This window comes from Equus caballus, chromosome 11 (genome assembly GCF_041296265.1).
Source record: "Equus caballus isolate H_3958 breed thoroughbred chromosome 11, TB-T2T, whole genome shotgun sequence".
Classification (NCBI taxonomy): Eukaryota; Metazoa; Chordata; class Mammalia; order Perissodactyla; family Equidae; genus Equus; species Equus caballus.
In genome coordinates this window covers 7,440,122-7,458,986 of record NC_091694.1, presented here as the reverse complement: position 1 = coordinate 7,458,986, position 18,865 = coordinate 7,440,122, and the positions used below count along the sequence as shown (strand labels likewise).

At 58.8% G+C, this 18,865-nt stretch overlaps 2 protein-coding genes across 2 annotated transcripts; one reads left to right on the top strand and one right to left on the bottom strand.

Annotated features, from left to right (window-relative positions):
- Positions 1-350: 350 nt before the first annotated feature.
- BTBD17 (BTB domain containing 17) lies at positions 351-5,367 on the bottom strand. The gene is made up of 3 exons (XM_023652102.2): positions 5,092-5,367; positions 3,180-3,456; positions 351-1,690 (listed from the first exon to the last, which is right to left on the bottom strand). The coding sequence occupies exons 1-3, from the start codon at positions 5,318-5,320 to the stop codon at positions 616-618; spliced, it is 1,581 nt and encodes a 526-aa protein (XP_023507870.1). The 5' UTR covers positions 5,321-5,367; the 3' UTR covers positions 351-615.
- A 4,180-nt stretch (positions 5,368-9,547) lies between these two features.
- GPR142 (G protein-coupled receptor 142) lies at positions 9,548-15,255 on the top strand. Its single transcript, XM_014736594.3, is given in 4 exon segments — positions 9,548-9,712; positions 9,714-9,765; positions 10,689-10,847; positions 11,532-15,255. Coding segments are annotated over 4 exon segments (1,125 nt in total). The 5' UTR covers positions 9,548-9,670; the 3' UTR covers positions 12,404-15,255.
- Positions 15,256-18,865: the final 3,610 nt, after the last annotated feature.

Sequence of the window (18,865 nt, the reverse complement as noted above, 5' to 3'; positions counted from 1 at the left end):
CCACGACCCCGCCCCCCCCACCACCCACAGCAGAGGTCAGAGACTTGGGGTGGCCCAGAGGGCAGAAAGCCTCACTACCCAAATGAGGTGGTTACCCCTTGGAAGTTGGCGCTCAGAAACTGCCCAGCTAAGAGCTAAGCCCCTCGGCTTCAAAGTGAGGAACCCCCTGGTACTGGATTCCAGGGGCTTCCCAGGCTGGGGGGTAGCGCTGACCACTGGGTACTCTTCCCTGCCCTGTTCTGCGTCGGGGTCGGGGTCCTCGCAGAAAACCTAATGAAAGACGGGGAACCCCTAGACCTGTGGAACCGTCCTTGGGCTGGTCTTATTTAGGTGGTTCAGTCATCCCCCGGTCTCTGCGAGCATCGCTTTATTCAACCAAGAGCGTTGCCTTCAAATCAGCCGCGAAATCTCGTCCTGAAAGCAGACATCTGGTCTAGCGCCCCTCGCTTGGATTCCACCCAACTCCGACGTCGCCAGTGCCTGGCCAACCTGGAGGCCAGCGTAGGCACCTCTACTCCACCGGCTCCTCCCAGGCCATCTATGCCACACCTTTATTCCCCAGCCCGGAGGCGTCCGAGCTCCCCCCGCCCCGCCCCGGCCCCCGGCCCCCCTCGTCTACTTGGGGGTCCGGATGAGGGTGTGGTAGACGGGCTTGACGATGAGGTGGAGGTGCAGGGCGTTCTCCACCAGGTACTCGGAGTTGCGCCGCTGCAGGTCTGCGTGCGCCAGGAAGTCGCCCGCCTCCTCGCTGCTCTGGTGGAAGCTGTAGGCGTGGCGCACCAGCAGGCGGCCGTGCTGGCGCGCCCCCACCAGCACCGTCTTCTGGAAGCTCACGCCCGCCGCGTCGCCGCCGCTGCTGGCCGGCGTGACCACGAGCCGCGGCCGGCCATCCTCGGGACGCGCGGCGGGCAGCGCGGTGCCCGCGGCGTCCGCGTAGACGGGCCGCAGGCTGACGGGCAGCCAGCGCGGCGAGAAGAGCACATTCCAAGTGACCCGGCGACCCGAGTCGTGGCCGCTCGGGCCCAGCTGCGTCTGGAAGCTGGTGCTGCGGTCGTCGCGGGCCGGGTTGTTGATGACCCACGGGGCGCCCCAGGCGGGCGCGAGGTAGTTGCGGGGCAGGAAGGCGCTGCCATTGAGGTCGAAGAACTTGGCGTAGTGCAGCGGCGAGGCGGCGTGGAACTGGTAGGCCTGCAGCAGGAGGTCGGCCACCGCGTCGCCGTGGCGCGCTAGGGCGGCCGAGCGCGCCTGCAGCTGGAACAGCTGCGCCGGCGGGATCATGGGGTAGCGGATGGCGCGCAGCGCCCGCTCGGCCACGGCGGGGGGCGGCCGCGCGCGGCCCAGCCACGCCTCCAGCGCGTGGAACAGCTCCAGCTCGTCCTGCAGCACCAGGTCCGAGCGCGGCAGGAGCTGCGCCAGCAGCTCGGGGCTCACGGCGCCCCACTCGGCGCTCCCCGCCACGGCCGACAGGTTCCAGGCCAGGAACTGCAGGCAGCTCTCGCGCAGGGCCTCGTCGCCGGTGCTCACCGCATAGTGGTACCAGCCCACCGCCGGGCCCGCGCCGCCTGCCAGGTGCGCGCGCATGTAGTCGGCCACGCCCCGCTGCAGGGACGCCACGCCGTACTTGGTGGCCAGCCTGTGCAGGGGGATGGCCTGAGCCAGCAGCACGGTCAGCTCACCGCAGTAGAGGTACCTGAGGGAAAGGCGAAGGGTGGGGCGGGGTCAGGGCGGAGCCGCCTCGCCACACACCCCCACCCACACCCCACCACCCACACCCCACCCAGAGCCGCTTTCTGTGTCCAGAGGGCACCTGGCCTTGGGTGGAGAGCTTCGTGGTCGGGGCACAAAGAGAGGAGCGGCCTCGAGGCTGCCTGTCTTTTCCTCTCGAGGACCCTCCCATGCCCATCCTACTTCACAGCCTCTTCTGTCCCGTTCTCGCGGGGACATGGAAATAGCATGTATTTATTGAGCGTCCACGAGGTGCCGAGCTGCGTGCTGGAACCAGACAGACGCGGCTCCTGCCGTTGTGGGGTTTACAGTCTGAGTTCGGATCCATGTCCTACACCTCCTTGCTATGAGAATGGACAAGTCGCTCACCTTCACTGAACCTTAAGCTAATCATCTAGGAAACGGGGACTAACAGGGTTATTGTGACAACTGGAGGAGGATGAGCGGTCCTTGCCACAAAGTAGGCGGTCCACGCAGGGTGATCCCGTTCTCCCCTCCCCACTTCTTGCTGTCTCATCTTTCTCACTGTCTTCCCCTCTCATTATCCCTTATCACTCTTGCTGGCTCCCTCTCTGCCTCTGTCTTCTGCTGTCCCTCTGCTCACCCTTCCTGCCAGTCCCTACTGGTACACGCTCAATGGGGTAATGGCAGCAACTGCCAGATACCTGCCCTGACACCTGTGTCTCCCCTTTCTCCTGCGGTGCGGCCCCATGTTTGCCTCTGGGAATGAAAGATGTTTTCAAGGCTCCCTGATTGCGGATGTGGCCATGGGACTAAATCTAGCCAGTGAGATATGAGTGGAGGCACAATATGGGATTGGGGGAAGGCTGGTTAAATAGAACTCTGGGGTCGGGGGGACCCTTTTGCCCTTCTGTTCTATCCCTCTTCCTGTTGCTTGGAGCTTGGAAGTGATGACTGGAATTCTGCAGCCATCTTGTCTAAGCCATTAAAACAGAGTTACTTTCTCAGACTACAGTGTGAATGGTGCCCCCTGTGCAGTGCATTGGCAGGAAGGGGGGCTGGGTGGGCTAGCTAACTGTTTCAGCTCCCTAGCTCTGTGGTTCAAAACCAGGCCAGACATCAAAATCACGTGGAGGCCTTAAAATGAAAAACAACTGCTGGGCCCAACCCCAAACCTGAAATTGACAATCCAGGAATCTAGTTTTTGAAAGCTCTCCTGGCCGCCATTTGGAAACAGCTCTGAGAGCATTTGGTAACTGACCTCCAACCATGCAGAGCTTATAGGCAAGGGCAGGGGAGTCGTGCTGCATTTTTGCCAGAAGGCGGTGGGAGAAGGGATGAAGGAGGTGGTGGTACCAGCATCCTAATGACCTTTGGAGAATGGACATCAGGTCCTCTAAGGGGCCAGGGCTTCCCTGACCTTGGGAGTGGAGGAGCCAGGGGTTTGGGAAGAGATGAAGCTCCCCCCCGCCCCCAGCCTATCCCCTCCCCACCTGATGAACTTGTCAAAGACGGCGGCGCAGTCCCGGGGCTCCACCAGCACCACCTCGCTCTGGTTACTCAGCAGCTCCCGGAACAGCTCACTGTGCAGTCCCAGCAGCAGGCGGTGGGCGTGGAAGACTCGGACCTCGTCGGTGCCTGCAGCCTGCACCCGCAGAACCACGTCGCTGGCATTGCCCTGCCTCAGCAGCTCCTGCAAGCGTTGGAGCAGCATCTGGGAGTGGTTGATGGAGGTGCCCGCTGCCTCCCCGCCACCGTCAGCTTTCTGGGCTGCAGCAGGAACACAGCACAGCTTGAAAAGACACCCAGGCTCAGGGCCGTAATCTAGGGGCACAGAGGGACCAGCTGGAGACGGGTGTGCTTGGGTGTGGGCAGAGGGCAGGAGGGCCTGGGGAGGCTGTGTGAGCACCTGTTTGTGCCCATGAAGTATGTGGATGAGTGTGTGTGCACACAAGCATGTCCCAATGGGGAAGGTTGTGAACCTGACCCTGAGCGGACCCTGAGAGGATGGTCCTGGAAGGGGGTGGATTCCTGGCAGGGAGAAGTCATGAACCAGCGTGGGACAGGATGCCGAGAACTGGTCTGCATGATGCCAGATCCCCAGGCTGAGGGTTGAGGAACCTCTTGGTCCCCACTGCTCACTTCCTGAAGAATCGTCTACCTAACCCCCTGGAGGAGTTGTCAGAAGTGGTGCCTTCACTAATATTTATTGAGCATCTACTGCCTGCCAGACACTCTCTCAGGAGCTCAGAATATGGCAGTGAACAAAACAAGCCGGGTCCTGATGCTCCTGAAAGGACACGTGCAGTACACAAATAAGAACTGTCGTTTCAGATTGTGCTAAATCAGGGAGGTGACAGTAATGGGGGTGGAGGCTACTTTAGGTGCAGGAACCAGGAACAGGTTCCCTGAAGAAGTGACAAGGAACCAGCCGGAGAACGAGCATCCAGGCAGAGAACCAGCCCTGCAAAGGCTGAAGAGGATGAGCTTGGCGTGCTGGGAGCAGGGGGAGGAGTAGGGGACTGGAGCACTGAGTGGCAGGAGAGAGGGGTGGAGCATGAGCCGAAGCTGCAGGCATGGAAGGGAAGCTGTTTCCAGACCCAGCTGCCCCCCTGAGTCCCGATCTGTGAGACAGAAGTCCACACTCATCCGGCAGCCTGAGGGGACCAGAGAAAGTACACCTGGTGCTGGAATGGGACTCTTGCAGTCACTGCATGTCGAGGTAGGCATCCCCTTCCAGGCTGGCCAGGCTGGGTCCTTCTGCCATGTTTCCAGGGACGCCGTGAGGGTCAGATGGGGACATGCACTCAGTTACAGAAAACTCAGTGACAGACAATGCTACCATCAGCTTCCGCAAGCTGAGAACGGTGTAAGGAACCTCACAGAGGGAGGCAAGGGGATATCTGACATGCATGCACACACGCACACACACACATACATGCACGTATGCATGCACACATGCACGCCTGTGGCACGTGTGGACTTTTGGAGAGAAGACTCACACAAGAACAGAGCATCTGCATGTGTAAGAGAGGGAGACAGAGGGAGAAAGGGAGGGCGAGAGGAGCAGGTGGTCACTTTCTCAGCCCCGCCTCCCCAAGCTGTCACTTTGAAGGACCTGAATGCTGATGGCACCCCATTCGGCTTCTGCCTGGGTTCAGCTGCCTAGGACAATGGACAGTGAAAGGGTGTTCTTGTCATGAAGACCCCTGCCTGCCGGCCCAACCCCCCTCCTGTCCGAGGCAGGCTGCCCTTCTCCCTCCGGGGAGAAGTGTCCATGAGCGGTTTGATCCAGTCAAGTCTGTCCTGGCCAGCTGGACACCGCCTCCTGCCAGCCATGTGTAGCTGGGGCTGGAAGGCCCTGCCCCTCCTCCCTGCTCCTCACCCTGCCCACTGCCCACTCACCTGCACGAGTGGCCAGGCCCACCAAGGTCAGGATGGCCCAGAAGCTGCCCCAGGACCCAGGCTTGGCATAGCCCAGCCTAAGCATCTTTGTGCCCCAGCTCCGAGTCTGCTGGAAGGACAGCGAAGCCCAGACCACTCCGCTCACATCTCTCCTCCTTATATAGGATCCAGCAAGGGGAGAGCACCCCCTTCCCAGCTGGCTTCCCTCCCCCCACCAAGCCTCTGCCATGGATTGGTGGAAGCTGGCCCCAGCTGTTGCCCGGGCAACCACTTAAGCCAGAGAGTGGCAGCCCCAGGGGCTATTGTGCTGCCTGAGGGCCCCCGAGGGGGACAGATCCGGCACCCTCCCCCACATCGCCTACCACCCAGCAGAGCTAGTCATTCCTCTCCTGGGAAGTTTTAGGCCCTCCAAAGGGCAGGCAAGGGGCTCCAGGACCCTTGGCAGCCGCCAGCCCAGAGGGTCCCCACCCCCTTCCCCCAATCCCCAGGCGCAGCCTCCGCCCTGGCACGGAGCACGCTTGGCAGCATCCTGGCTGGAGTGCCATGGCGAGCCGGCTGCAAAGGAAGGGCCTGGAAGAGGAGAGGGGAGAGGCAGCTTAGGCTCCTACCCCTCCCCCTCTCCCATTTTGGGGTGGGCTGGCTCTCCAGCGAAGAGGGCAAAAGTCTTGGATAGGGGCCCGTGGGGTAACATGGGGTTTTCATGCTCTTTGTTAAAGAATGTTCCCGGCATGCTCTGCGGAGGGTGATAGGCCTTTAGGGAGGCTCCAAGGTGACTGTGACCGCGGCCCGCCCCAGGGTCAAAGTGAACCAAGATGGCAGGGCTGGGCACAGAGCAGATGGACGCTCCTCAGTGCACTGCTGCATGGGCCCTCAACAGGCAGCCCAGCCCCCTGCACAGCCAGCCCAAACCTGGGGGTGGAGACTGGAGATGCTGAGGTGGGCACCTGGCTGCCCCATCACTTCCTTCCTTTAATTCCCCTTCTCAAGTGGCCTCAGGTCTCTAGGTTCACCTCGCTGGAAGGCTGCTTTTATAGCTTCTTTCCAACTTCCAACTGTAATTTTTCCCTTCCCAGAGTTCCAAGGAGACACACAGCAGACCTGGTGCCCACCTTGACACTAGGAGAAACTAAGGCAGAGAGCTAGGTCGCAGTCTCGTTGAGTTAGTGCAGAGGAGTGTTCTAAAACCGAGGGAACAGAGAGAGGAGGGTGGGGTCTAGAGCCCAGGGGGAGGGGATGTGGGTGGGTGCAGTTGAGGCCTCACCTTTACCGAGAGTGAGAGGGGCCTGGCCCAGATCTTCTGGGAGGGACTTCTTCCAGGTTGATGAACTAAAGTGGGGGCTCCTGAGTTTCTCCCGAGGCTAAGTCCTTGACCAGAATGGGTCAGAGCCCACCCTCCCCTGCTCTCTGGATCCCAGAGCCCAGCTCGATGCATTGATTTCTGCCCCTGGCTGGTGCAGCGAGACCCGACGGCTCCACCCTCTCTCTCGAGCCACAGAGAGAGCAGGAATGGGGTCTGGCACCTGCCTCGTCCGGGTTGGCAGAGATGAAGCTGTCCAGCCCAGCGGAAACCCCTCCCGGCTGCCCTGCCCTTCACTCCTGGCTCCTGTTGTCCAGCTCCACCATCCCTCGCCCACTGGCTGCCCGCCTGCCCTTCCTGTGGGCTGCCCCACCTCCCCAGCCCAGCCCAGCAAGACGGAGCCTCACTGTGAAGGTGGGGTGATCTGGGCCTCTGAGGGCGTCCTGGCTTTCAAGCATAACACTTTTCAAAAGGAATGTTATTGATGATAAAGAGATGATGACAAGAGAATGCGCTACTCAGAAAACAGTCTTTTGGTACACAAGCTTCTCAACTCCAGCCTCCTGAGACTCTGCCTCAGTCTTCCTATAAGTGTAGCCACCTGCACTGGAATCTGCCATGGTCCACCTGGGAGCCAGGGCACGAATGTTTTCTGAGCATCCTGAACAACTGTCCTGTCCACCCCAAGCTAAGATCTCCCCACTAGAGTTAGACGGGTGGCATTTCAAGTGTGCAGGGATTGGGGAGGCCCCAGGTTACCAAGAAGACCCAGGGGGGTCACCTCTGACTCCCCATCTCTGAGAGGCCCCAACCCCTGCTATTTCCAATGTTCGTTATCCCTGAACCTCCTCTAACGATTTAGAAACTGGCTTTCCAAAAACAGGCATTGTCTGTTCTCATATTCTTAGTCCAAGGATTGCTGAAGCGTGTGCGTGTGTGTGTGTGTGAGCGTGTATGTATGTGCGTGTGCATGGGCGTGTGTGTGCATGGACTGTATGCATGTGTGTGCATGGGTGTGTGTGTGCATGGACGTGTGTGCCTGCATGTGTGTGATGTGTGAGAGTCTTGGAGTGGGGAAGAGGAAAATCGCCCTGCACGGCCTTTGAGAGCGAGGACCTGCCACGCTCTGTTTTATTTGCCCTGGGGATCTGGAATCTCCACTGTTCCTTGAGAGCAAGTCTGCTGAGCTCACAGGCAGGAACAGTTCCCAGAGAGGGGGATTACTTCCTGCTGGAGGTAAGAATGTTTATAACCTGAGTGACTTGTCTCAGGTCTCATGGCCGGGACGGGCAGAGCCAGGATTCAAATGGCGCTTTTCTGCTCCACTTTCTTTCCACAACCCCACGCTGCCTTTTCTGGGAAGCCGATCCCTGGTGGGCAAGGACTAGAGAGTGCAGTAAAAGCAACAGAAAGCTCTTGCCAGCTCGGGGTAGGATGAGGAGTCCCCGAACGTCTAGAGCGGGCGCATCAGACACTGGACCACATAATACTCACCTTGGAGGGGCAGCCCTGCCGGAACCACAGTCTCCCCTACATCTCCTTCCTGAGCTAGGGTGCCCTCCAACACTGAGAGTACGTTCCCGCCCCACGTACTCAGGGGATGTGCTAATGATAACCAAGAAGGGATCTCCCTGAAGTAACTCACACGCTATGGAAAGCTTCCCCCGCACCAGTCTGTCCCATCATGGCCGCAACCCCACTTTCCTGCCTCAGCACCCTCCATCATGCTGTTCCCCTGACTGGAATGCCCTTCCCTGTCTGAGTGCTGTCCGTCTGATCCACATCCCCTCCTCTGTGAAGCCTGAGCTCACTGTGGCCTCTCCCTGCCTCGCTCCTGTTCTTCCAGAGAAGATTGTGTGAGGGAGTGACAAGCAAACAGCTCTCGGGGAGGGACAAACCTGAGTTCGAATTCCAACAGCCACATGCTAGCTCTGTGGCCTCAGTCCCCTCTGGTGTGGAATGGAGGTAACCAGAGTCAGCTTGTGGCGCTGCCATGAGGATGACAAGTGTAGGGACGGAGTCGGTGTGCAGTAAATGTTGGTAGAGCCCTCACATGTGGCCTTTTCAACCCATAGCCTCGAGGTGCAGGGAGGTGGCAGCCTGGGGACCTATTGGTGCTACTTGCGCTCTCTGGGGCTGGTGTCCCGGACGCTCTGCCTGGGGACCTGAGTGAGTAGTGCCTGCTCTAGTCCCACTGTGCCACCCCCAGGACCTGGCCAAAGCCAGTGGACTCTCAGAGGCCAGCAGGGTCAGGGCTGGCCACCAGGGAGCAGCAAGGCCTGGCTGTGAGTGCCCAGGGCGGGGATGGAGGCGGGGATGGGGGTGAGGTTGAGGTGGCTCCAGCCCCAGTGGTGGGATCCGACTTAGGGAGCTCTGAAGCCGGCTCAGCTACGTGCCCAGAGGGCAGGGGTAGAAAGCAATTCCGGGCTGGGCCTCCGCTCTCCTCCGGAGTCATTTCACACACCGTCCCAGTGGTCAGCCGTCTCCAGGGTCGGGGGCAGCCAGCCAGGCGCAGATTCCAGCCTCCCTAGAGTGCTCGCCGCACCGGCTGGTGTTTATTTGCCATGACTGATATTCCCGGAGAGATGGTCCACTTCACCAGCGCCAGGAAAACAGCAGCTTGTGGGCAGCCACTGGGTCTTGGTTTCCCAGCACTGCTGGCAGCCTGGGCAGCTTCCCCGGTGGTCACCGCCACCACTGTGCACAGCTTCCACCATTCTTCCAGGCCAGCAGCCCCCCAGGTAGCCTCCTCCTCGTCCCACCGCCCTCTACAGCTGCAGGACTGACTCTGCAAACTGGCCCATGCGGCCTCTCTCCAGATCTGGGCCCTGCCCATGGCGGCCGCTCCTCTACCCAGCTCTCCTTGCAGACGTGCCCTCTTCTCTTTGGTGCCTGCAGAGTTAGCTCCCTGAATCTTTCCCTAAAGTGCCCCCCACCCCAGGCGTGACTGCCCTGCTGAGCCCACGTCAGTTCCCAGAGTGCCCAGGGCCCGAGGCAGCCTCTCCAGAGCCCCAATCCTGCCTCTTCACCTCACTGCCCCCACCCCAAGGCCCCCCTCCCAGCCTGACCCCTTCCCTGCCTGTGCACCCTAGGGGATCCTGGTTTGCTCCAGGTGGCATCTGCTGTCTAGACTCATTCCCCCGAACGTCAGCCCCACCCTCTCTTCCTCCACCGCCCTCCTCCCCCTAGTCCAGCTCTCTACCCTGACGGCTCAGTGCCGCTGGAAGAACCGTGGGGCAAACAGCTGTTTGGAGAGCCTTGTGGGGGTGGGAGCAGCTGGCGATGCTGGGAGGGAGCTGCAGGGACCCCCAGAAAAAGCCGCAAAGTGACCCAGCACTCAGGACCCAGGAGCATGAGGCTTGAGGGAGGAGAGACAGGTAAAGTATGTAGAACTGGTTGGGGGTGAGGGGAGTAAGGTGGAAGGACAGGTAAGGAATCTGGAGGCTGGGGACGGGAGCTCGAAGCTGAGGATGAATGAGGGGTGGGCTAGGGGTGGGGGTGGAGGTGGAGCTTCCGCAGGAAATCAAAAGCTGGAAGGTAAAACCCAAAGACCTAAAGTGTGTCTGAGCCGGGCAGAGCATGTGGCTGGTCCTCTTTCCAGACGGTCCACAAGCCAGCTGTGTGACCGCGGGCAGGTCACCTTACCCCTCTGGACTCAGTTTCCCCATCTTTAAACAAGGCCATTCTAGCTCCAGTAGGGCTAACCTATGAATAGGGATGCTCTTTAGCTTAGAAAAGAGGGCACCCTGGTGACATCTCTCCTTAAAGAGCTATGTTAGTAAAGCTGTGCAACTGTTGAGAGTCATAGTGGGTTATGATCACCCAAGAAGCTTATTAAAAGCACAGCTGCTCAAGCCCCACTCCAGACCTTCTGGAATGACCTTCTGGCTCAGACTGCCTTCAGTGAGGCTCAGGGCCCTGTATTTTCACAAGTGCCCCCTGCCCCCCACTCCCCGCCCCTGCCCACGTCTGTGTGGTGCAGCCTGTTTCAGGACCCTGCTTTCCAGGCTGCAGATCCACTGGGAGCAATGCAATTGAGAACTTGTCTCTATCAAGAAACGCCACCACTGAGGATTTCTTCCCTTCAATGGGGAAGCCTGGCCACTCAGGGGCTGGCGGGGGCAGGGGAGGGCTGGGAAGGGCTTGACAATAGAGGTTGCCATTTGACCGGGTCTGACCATGGGGTCTGCACACAGCAGGGATGAATAAGGACCTCAGGGTCAGGGCCAAGGTGGGGCTGTTGCCAGGCCAGGCTGGAAGGAGACATAATGTTCTAACCTCGCCCTTCCACCCTTCCTAGATGGCCAGCCAAGAGTGACCCCGCTGCCCACACCCAATGGCAGTGGGCTGAGCCAGGAGCTTGAAAGCCATTGGCCGGAGATCCAAGAGAGGTCCCCATGTGTGGCTGGTGTTATCCCTGTCATCTATTACAGCATCCTGCTGGGCCTGGGGCTGCCTGGTGAGTGGGGAGCTGGGGCCCGGGGTCTTGGGCTGGGCCAGAAATTGGAGTCCTCTTTTGATGGGTGCCAATCCTCTGTGCTGGCCCCCGAGACCCAGGACCATAGATCCCAGGGCTCCCCTTGCCTTTATGGGGGTGATCTGGGTCACTGGGGAACAAAGCATAGTGAGGAGTAAAGGTGAGGGGCTAGGATTTGGGGTACTTGAGCTAAACCCAAAGTTTCATGCAAGCAGAGAGCCCCCTCCTACCCCAGCAGTGGGCACAGTCCTAGGATGGCTGGGTTTGCGCAGGACTGCCCTCAGCTGAGTCCAGAGCTTCCTGTACCATCGAGAGCAGAGCTGGGGGTCGGGGTGGGGGTATGGATGCAGGAAAGGATAGGTGGTCTTGGCCTTGGGGAATACCGCCTGCCCCCCGCCCATTGCCAGGGAAACCTCCATCACAGAGGACGTGGAATACTGGAAAAGGATGGAGAGGGGAATGCCACAGGACAGAGCAGGGTTCATCTGGTTAGCCTTCCTGACAAAGTAGGTTTTAAGAAGGGCCTGGAGAGAGGAATAGAGAAGCCTGCACAGCCTCCGGCACAAGCAGATGGGGAGGGACTGTGATGACACCTTGGAAGGCAAAGTCTGAGCAGCCCTTCTAATGCCTCTGACCTCTCCCCTCTGTGACCTTGGTGGTCTTCAGTCAACCTCCTGACCACAGTGGCCCTGGGCCGCCTCGCCGCCAGGACCAGGAAGCCTTCCTACTACTACCTCCTGGCGCTCACGGCCTCAGACGTCGTCACCCAGGTGGTCATCGTGTTCGTGGGCTTCCTCCTGCAGGGAGCAGTGCTGGCCCGAGAGGTGCCCCAGGCTGTGGTGCGCACGGCTAACATCCTGCAGTTCGCTGCCAACCACGCCTCCGTCTGGATCGCCGTCCTGCTCACAGTGGACCGGTACAGTGCCATGTGCCACCCCCTGCACCATCGGGCCGCCTCATCCCTAGGCCGGGCCCGCCGGGCCATCGCCATTGTCCTCAGTGCTGCCTTGCTGACTGGCATCCCCTTCTACTGGTGGCTGGACGTGTGGAGGGATACAGACCCCCCCAGCACGCTGGACAAGGTCCTCAAGTGGGCTCACTGCCTCACCGTCTATTTCATCCCTTGTGGCGTTTTCCTGGTGGCCAACTCGGCCATCATCTGCCGACTACGGAGGAGGGGCCAGAGTGGGCTGCGGCCCCGGGTGGGCAAGAGCACAGCCATCCTCCTGGGCATCACCACGCTCTTTGCCCTCCTTTGGGCACCCCGGATCTTTGTCATGCTCTACCACCTGTATGTGGCCCCTGTCCACCGGGACTGGAGGGTCCACCTGGCCTTGGATGTGGCCAACATGGCAGCCATGCTCAACACAGCCGTCAACTTTGGCCTCTACTGCTTTGTCAGCAAGACTTTCCGGGCCACTGTGCGAGAGGTCATCCAGGATGCCCGCCTGGTCTGTACGCTGGGAGCCCGGCCAGAGGACATGGTGGTGGAGCCTGTGCTGAAGCCTCCAGAACTCCTCAAAGGGGCAGAATTGTAGAGGAGGGGTCTAGCCGGGGAACTTGGGGTGGCTCAGGGCCCGATGTGCTGGGGCATTTGTGCCTGTGCCCACAAGACTTCATCAACACCCTACTTGCTGTCTGGGGGTGGGGAAAGAGGCTCCTTCCTTTGGGGGTGGCTCCTGAGGTAGAGGGGAGGACAAGTTCTCCAACTCTTACATTAGCTTCACCAGCAATTCCCATTCCTGGGACAAGGAAAGGGCTCTGCCAGGTACAGGCTAATGATGTCAGCTGCTATGGGCTTTCCTTTGCAAGGGACATTTCGCCGGGCACATTACGAAGGCTAAATTAATGTTGGATGAATGGATGGATGGATGGAAAGAATGAATGAATGTGAATTGTTTCTGCCCACCCCCTTTCCTGGAGCCCACCTCTCATTCCCTGAGTTGATCACTTCTCTGGTTTCCAGTGGCAACACCAGGGTGAAAAGCAAGATTCTGCAGGATTCCAGGCATTTCCTGGGCTGAGGGAACCAAACGTGCCAGGCGGAGTGATGGGCAAGGGACTCCTTGGGAAAGGGGGTGGTCTTGAAGCAGATTTGATGCCCCAGCCCTGGGGCAACAACCCCCTTGGGTCTCAAGCATCCTGGTTTGATTCCCTTAACTCCTTGCCCTGGAGCCGGAACAGGTTCAGGCGCCCAGATCAGCCCTGGGCCTGCGGTTTTCACTATGGCTGTGACCAGGAGAGAAAGGAAATACCTGTCAGCCCAGGGGCCCCGGAGGATGGGAAGGGATAACTCAGCCCCGCCCACCAAGCCCTCTCCACTGGAGAAAGGCCTCTTTCCCCATCTCAGGGAGGAAGGACATGGCTCAGCTGATCTGAGACCCTGAGGGGCTCTGCTCCACCCCTCCCCAGCCTCTCCAGGGCCCCTGCTCTCCTTTCAGCAGTGATACCAGCCAGAGGGGCAGCTGGGAGAGATTAGCAGATGGACCTCCCACCTGCTCCGGGCGCTGGGTAAACACATTAGCCGGCAGGGAGCTGGGGCTGCTTTCTGCTGCCCAGTCAGGCCGAGCTGACCTTTCCCCCGAATGGGAGGTCCAGGCCTGGCCCGCAGCAGCACCCAGCCCCCTAATGGGACAACATGGGCAAAAGAGCCTGATGTGTGCCGGGCACACTGTCAGTGCCAAATAAATGCTCGGCTTTCCTCCTTCCCTCTCGACTTCTCCCCAGAGCAGGATGTCCAGGAAGGGACACAGCCACACCCAGAAGCAGGAAGCGGCAGCTCCTCAATCCTTTATCCGTAATTCTAACCTCCAAAAAGCTCTGAAAATCTGTCCTGAGTTTGTCACAAACACATTTAGTGGCAAAACCTGACCTGAACTGAGGCAAGAGGATTTCTGTCGTGACGCGGTCCTGCTACCTGCGACCCGCTGCAGACTGTCAGCGGGTGTAGTTATGCGCGGCAGCCACACGCCCTGCTAGAACCGAGATCTCATACACAGCATAGGCCACACATGGCCCTCCTCTATTCTGAAAAATTCTGAATTGTTTTTTTTTTCAGGGGAAGATGCACCCTAAGCTAACATCTGTCGCCAATCTTCCTCTTTTTTTTCTTCCTCTTTCCCCTCAAAAGCCCCAGGATATAGTTGTGTATCGTTGTAAGTTCCTCTGGTTCTCTTATGTGAGCTGCTGACACAGCATGCTACTGACAGATGGGTGGTGTGGTTCCGCACCCGGGAACAGAACTGGGGCTGCTGAAGCCGAGGGCGCCAGACTTTAACCGCTAGGCCATCAGGGCTGGCTCAGATTCTGAATTCTGAGACACGTCTGGTCCGAAAGTTTCAGAGAAAAGATGGAGGAGCTGTAAGTCCCACTATTTCTGCCACAGTGCGTGGTCTGGGCTGACCCTGAGTGGCTCTGGGCATGGAGGACTCCCCCTTGTGCACACAGATGTGTCCACGGGCAGGAGTTGATCATCAGGGCTTTGTTCCTTGCTTAAGGAGGAGGAGGTGCAAGTGTGGGTACCCTGGGGGAGAAGGGGTTACTGGAGGATGAGATGATGCCTCCCCCAGCTCACCGGAGGGGCCAGGTCCACCCTGTAGAAGGAGGCACTGGGAAGAAAGGTGCCTTTTTGATGCAGAACCAAATGGAACACTGTGGAGGAGGGACCTTCTTCCCATTCTGCAGGAAACCCCTGGGGACCCTGCAGGGGAGCCACCAAGTATCAGGGAAGAGCATTTTCAGGGATGGCAACCGAGGTTGGGGCAAGACCAATGACAGGAGGCCTCTTCAGCTGGCTGGTGGGCTGTCCTCGAGGAGACAGAAAGATCCACTCCCTCATTCCTGAGCACCCGTGACAACTGGAACTTCCAGAAACAGGTGGCGGGCTCTACTGTGACAGGTGGAGTTTGGCACAGGTGGGGGCTTCGAGCCGCCAGAACCTGGGTGTTAATATTAACGTGACTTCACTTGTACACACAGGCTGAGGCGACATCAGTGTTTTCAATGAACCCTGTGTCCTGAGTATCGTAACCGTTTCAAAGACTGAGGAAACGGAGGCACAGAGAGGTTAAAGGATGTGCACGTGGCCCTAAGCTGATCAAGGGCAACAGTGAGATCCGGACCCAAGTCTGCTGGCTCCTGGTTCAGTGCCTGTTCTGCCCATCAGCCCTCAGGTGCTCTCAGGTGCAGAAGATTAGAGGTGGGGCAGCTTTGCATCGCTTATAACTTTGTGGTCCTGGGCTTATCAGATTTGAGAACCGATGTCATATTTTCCTAATAAAATGCGTTAGGTAACCGTTTCTTTTTAACATTTTTGTAACCTTTGATAAAACGAAGACATCATCCCTTTATAAGCATGTCACTGAAATGTAAATGAAAAGTATGATTAGAACTGCTCTTGTTTCCTTTATGTGTTTTTATCATTCAACTCTCAGCGGCTTCCGGAGGAGCACGGGCTGCAACGTGTGGCCTCCACCAGCCCAGCTGCTGAAATGCTGCGGCTCACGGAACTCCTTTCTGAAGTTCTGTTTCTTCTTACAGTTCCCCCTCCGCTGTCCGGTTTGTCCGTGGATCCTCCGTTCCGTCACCAACCCTTTGTTAATGTTGGAGGGCAGGTATATTTCAAGCATCTTTCACTTCTTCACAAGCCTACATAGCATTTTTGCTGGTTTGGAAGTTGGTTGACAAATTGTTTTCGGGTCTGTTATAGCTATGTGTATTAGTTTTCTAGGGCCGCCATACCAAGTTCCACAGACTGGGCAGCTTCAGCGACAGAAATTAATTTTCTTACACTGGTGGAGGTTCAAGTCCGAGATCCAGGTGTGGGCAGGGTTGGTGTCTTCTGAAGCCTCTCTCCTTGGCTTGCAGACGGCCGTCTTCTCTCTGTGTCCTCAGCTGGTCTTTGCTCTGTGCTGGCGCATCTGTCGTGTCTCTGTGGGTCCAAATTTCCTCTTCTTATAAGGACACCAGCCAGACTGGATTAGGGCCCACCCTAATGGCCCCATTTTAACTTAATTTCCTCTTTAAATCCACATTCTGCAGTCCAGGGGTGTTAGGCCTTCAACCTGTGAATTTAGGGGGGAGGGGAACAATTCAGCCTGTAACACTATGATTATTTTAAAGAGAAACGTTAGTTTGGCTGTGTATCCATGTTTCTCTCAGCTTGGGATGACGTGTCCCTCCACCTTTCTCTTCCTTCTGGCCAGTGTAGCAGGATTCTCCATCAGTCCTGTGTCTTTAAGCCCGACCTCTCCTTTTTTCATGGGTGCTTGGAAGATCTTGACGTTTTTGATTAAACCCTGACGAAGAGGTGTCCGCGGACAATTGTCTTTCTTTAAGAAGCTCCCAGAGTCTGCTATAGATCTTTTCAATTCCACACTGAGAGGACCTTTGCATTCAGAAAAGTCTTCTTTATTTTCATATCGTGATTGGGCTGCTGGCCCCCTTTTCCCTCCGCCACCCACACCTTCCTCCGGCTGGAAAGTAAGTACATGGTCTGCCAGCTTTCCTCGGTTCCCTTGCTTGCTTCCGCCTCCGACAGCGTTTTCCTCCCTGCATTGGGCTCGTGGGTTCGCTCAACTTTCCAGCAGTGGCGGAGGGTCCCCGTTAGCACTTCCTGGATGTCAATACCCGCAGGCGGGCACTCACTGCCCAGTCCCGGCCGCTGCCTCACCCTTACGTTCAGCTCACTTGCACTTTCCTCTGGAGGTGTTTACTGTTCTTTTCCCTTTTTCCTTTTGTCCCAAAAAAGAGGCAGCCTGGTTGGGTAAAAGGGACCCACAGCTGAGCACGTCCCTCCAGGGTGCGGGGTGGCAGAGAGCACGATGGGGACAGGGGGACAGGCTTCTGGGGATCTGCTGTTTTCAGCGACCCGGCCCAGGGGAGGGGCCCCGGGAGAGCAAGACCACGCTGTCTGGATTAGACATTGAGCCCCTTTGTGGGCCAAGGTATAGGTGTGCTGGCAGGGGCAACGGGATGGTCTTTGATGTGGGGGTGTCTTGGGAATCTCGGCTGCCCCCTACGGCCTGCCTCCTTTGTCAGTGGAGGAGTTGGAGCGCCTCAGAGGACCTTAAGCCCAACTCTCCCTTTTGCCTGTCACTATGGGATCAGACAGCAGGGGGCACTGCAGGACCGGCAGGATGGACTGGCCCGAGAGCCGAAGGGCCAGGCTTTAAGCCGGATTTATAGGAAGATCCAAGTTGTCGCAAAGAAACTATGCCGGCACTGGGGCCCACAGCCAGCAAGGAGCAACTGGGTGGAGGGCTCAGCTGTTCCTCTTGTCACTCTCCTCCACCCCGAAGCCACGTCCCTCCGCCACCCAGGGGTTGGCCAGCCCAGGAGGCCCACAGGTTGCTGCAGTTTTCTCAGATCATTCTGGTGATTGGAAAGGTTTCCTGTATGTGACACTGTGCGAAGGGCCCTTCCATCGCCCTCGACCCTCCACCCTCCATTGGCAGGGTCCAGCCAGCCCTTCCCGCTGGCCTCAGATTCAGCTGAACTGCCTTCCCCGTTATGGGGAGCTCAGCCTGCCTGTGTTCAGAGCCCCAGGGTCTCAGACAGTGCCTCTGGGGTCCCATGCGCCCCACCCCGTCTAGTTCCACCAGGAACGGCCCCCTGCCATTCCTGGCCAGCCGTTCCTGGCCAGGGCAGACACTGGGGCATCCTATCTTCCAAGGGGGGTTGGGCCTTGGCAGCAGCCCCCATGACAAGGGTGGAGGAAAAGGGGACAGAAGGTGAGGAGGGAGGAGACTGCCAACCCCCCAGGGAGTCATGGGACCCAGGGCAGATGGCGCCCATGCCTGCTGCTGCTCCTGGAGATGTCCCCCCAGGAGCTGCTGTTGATTTCCTCCCTCTGGTCACAAAGCAGGAAGGAGAGTTTCTGCCCGCCCCACCTCAGTCCCCCGCCACAGCCCTGCCGACCTCACCAGCCTACAGCCCCGCATTCCTGGCTAGGAGGCCTGGGGGGTCTCTGGGGGCACCTTGGGTGGGTGGGCGGGCGGGCAGGCCTGCCTGGGCTGGGGGTGCCATGCTGGGGCGCTCACCCACCAGTCAGGGCAGTGGGAGGGTGCAGGCCTTCACACCTCTGCTGAAGAAGCCTGAAAAGGTGACTCACCTGTGGAGCAGCTGGGCCGCCTGCCCGGCACTGCCTCACCTTCTTGTTGAAAGGAGAGCCCTTCAGTTCTTTCTGGAGAAAGTGGGTTAGGGCCTGACTTAGCCTTACAGCCTCCAGGAGATTTAAACAACAGAGTCCCACTTGCCCTCCTTTGACTCAGTTTCCTCCTCTGGGCGGGAGTGGGGAGGGGGCAGTGAGGGCACAGTGGTCTCTCTCCCACAGTTCACCCCCACTACCCCACCGCAGGACTCCATCCTCCAGGCCTGGTGTAAGGGGCTGGTCCTCGCCCCTCCAGCTGGGCCTGGGCAGTGATTCCTCCAATCTGGCCTTGGGCGCCCCTCCCAGGGGACTGCCAGGCCCCCGCCCCCCATGTCTGCCCACTCCCAGCTGCCGGAGGTGAAAGAGTTAACGAGGTCTGTGGTGTTTCCTGTCTGGACTCCTCCTGGATGTATATTTAGCAGGCAGCGCCTGGAGGAGGAGAGGAAGCCAAGATGCCTGGCACTGTCACCCTGATTTGCCACACCACTCGCAGGGTGGTGGAGGGGTGCTGTGAGGGGGTGTGGGATGGTGGGAGGGGAGAGGACCTAGTGGAAGGAGCAGGGGATGTGTGAGCCGGCTTTCGATGGAAGGCTGTGGCCTCAGAGAGGACTTCGAGGCCCTGGTGGGGGGAGGGTGTTTCTCTTCTTCCATGGGAGAAGAACCGAGCGACCCAGTCTCCCAGGGACATGCGAGGATTGTGGAGAAGAGGCCTGGGAACGGGGGCTTACTGGTGAAGGGCGCTATGGGACCGGGCCTGCTGGAAGAGGTCCTTCCACCTACTGCAAGGGCTGCACAGAAAGCCCTGATGTGGGCCCCGGGCAGGGAACCAGGGAGCGTGGGACCTGAGTGT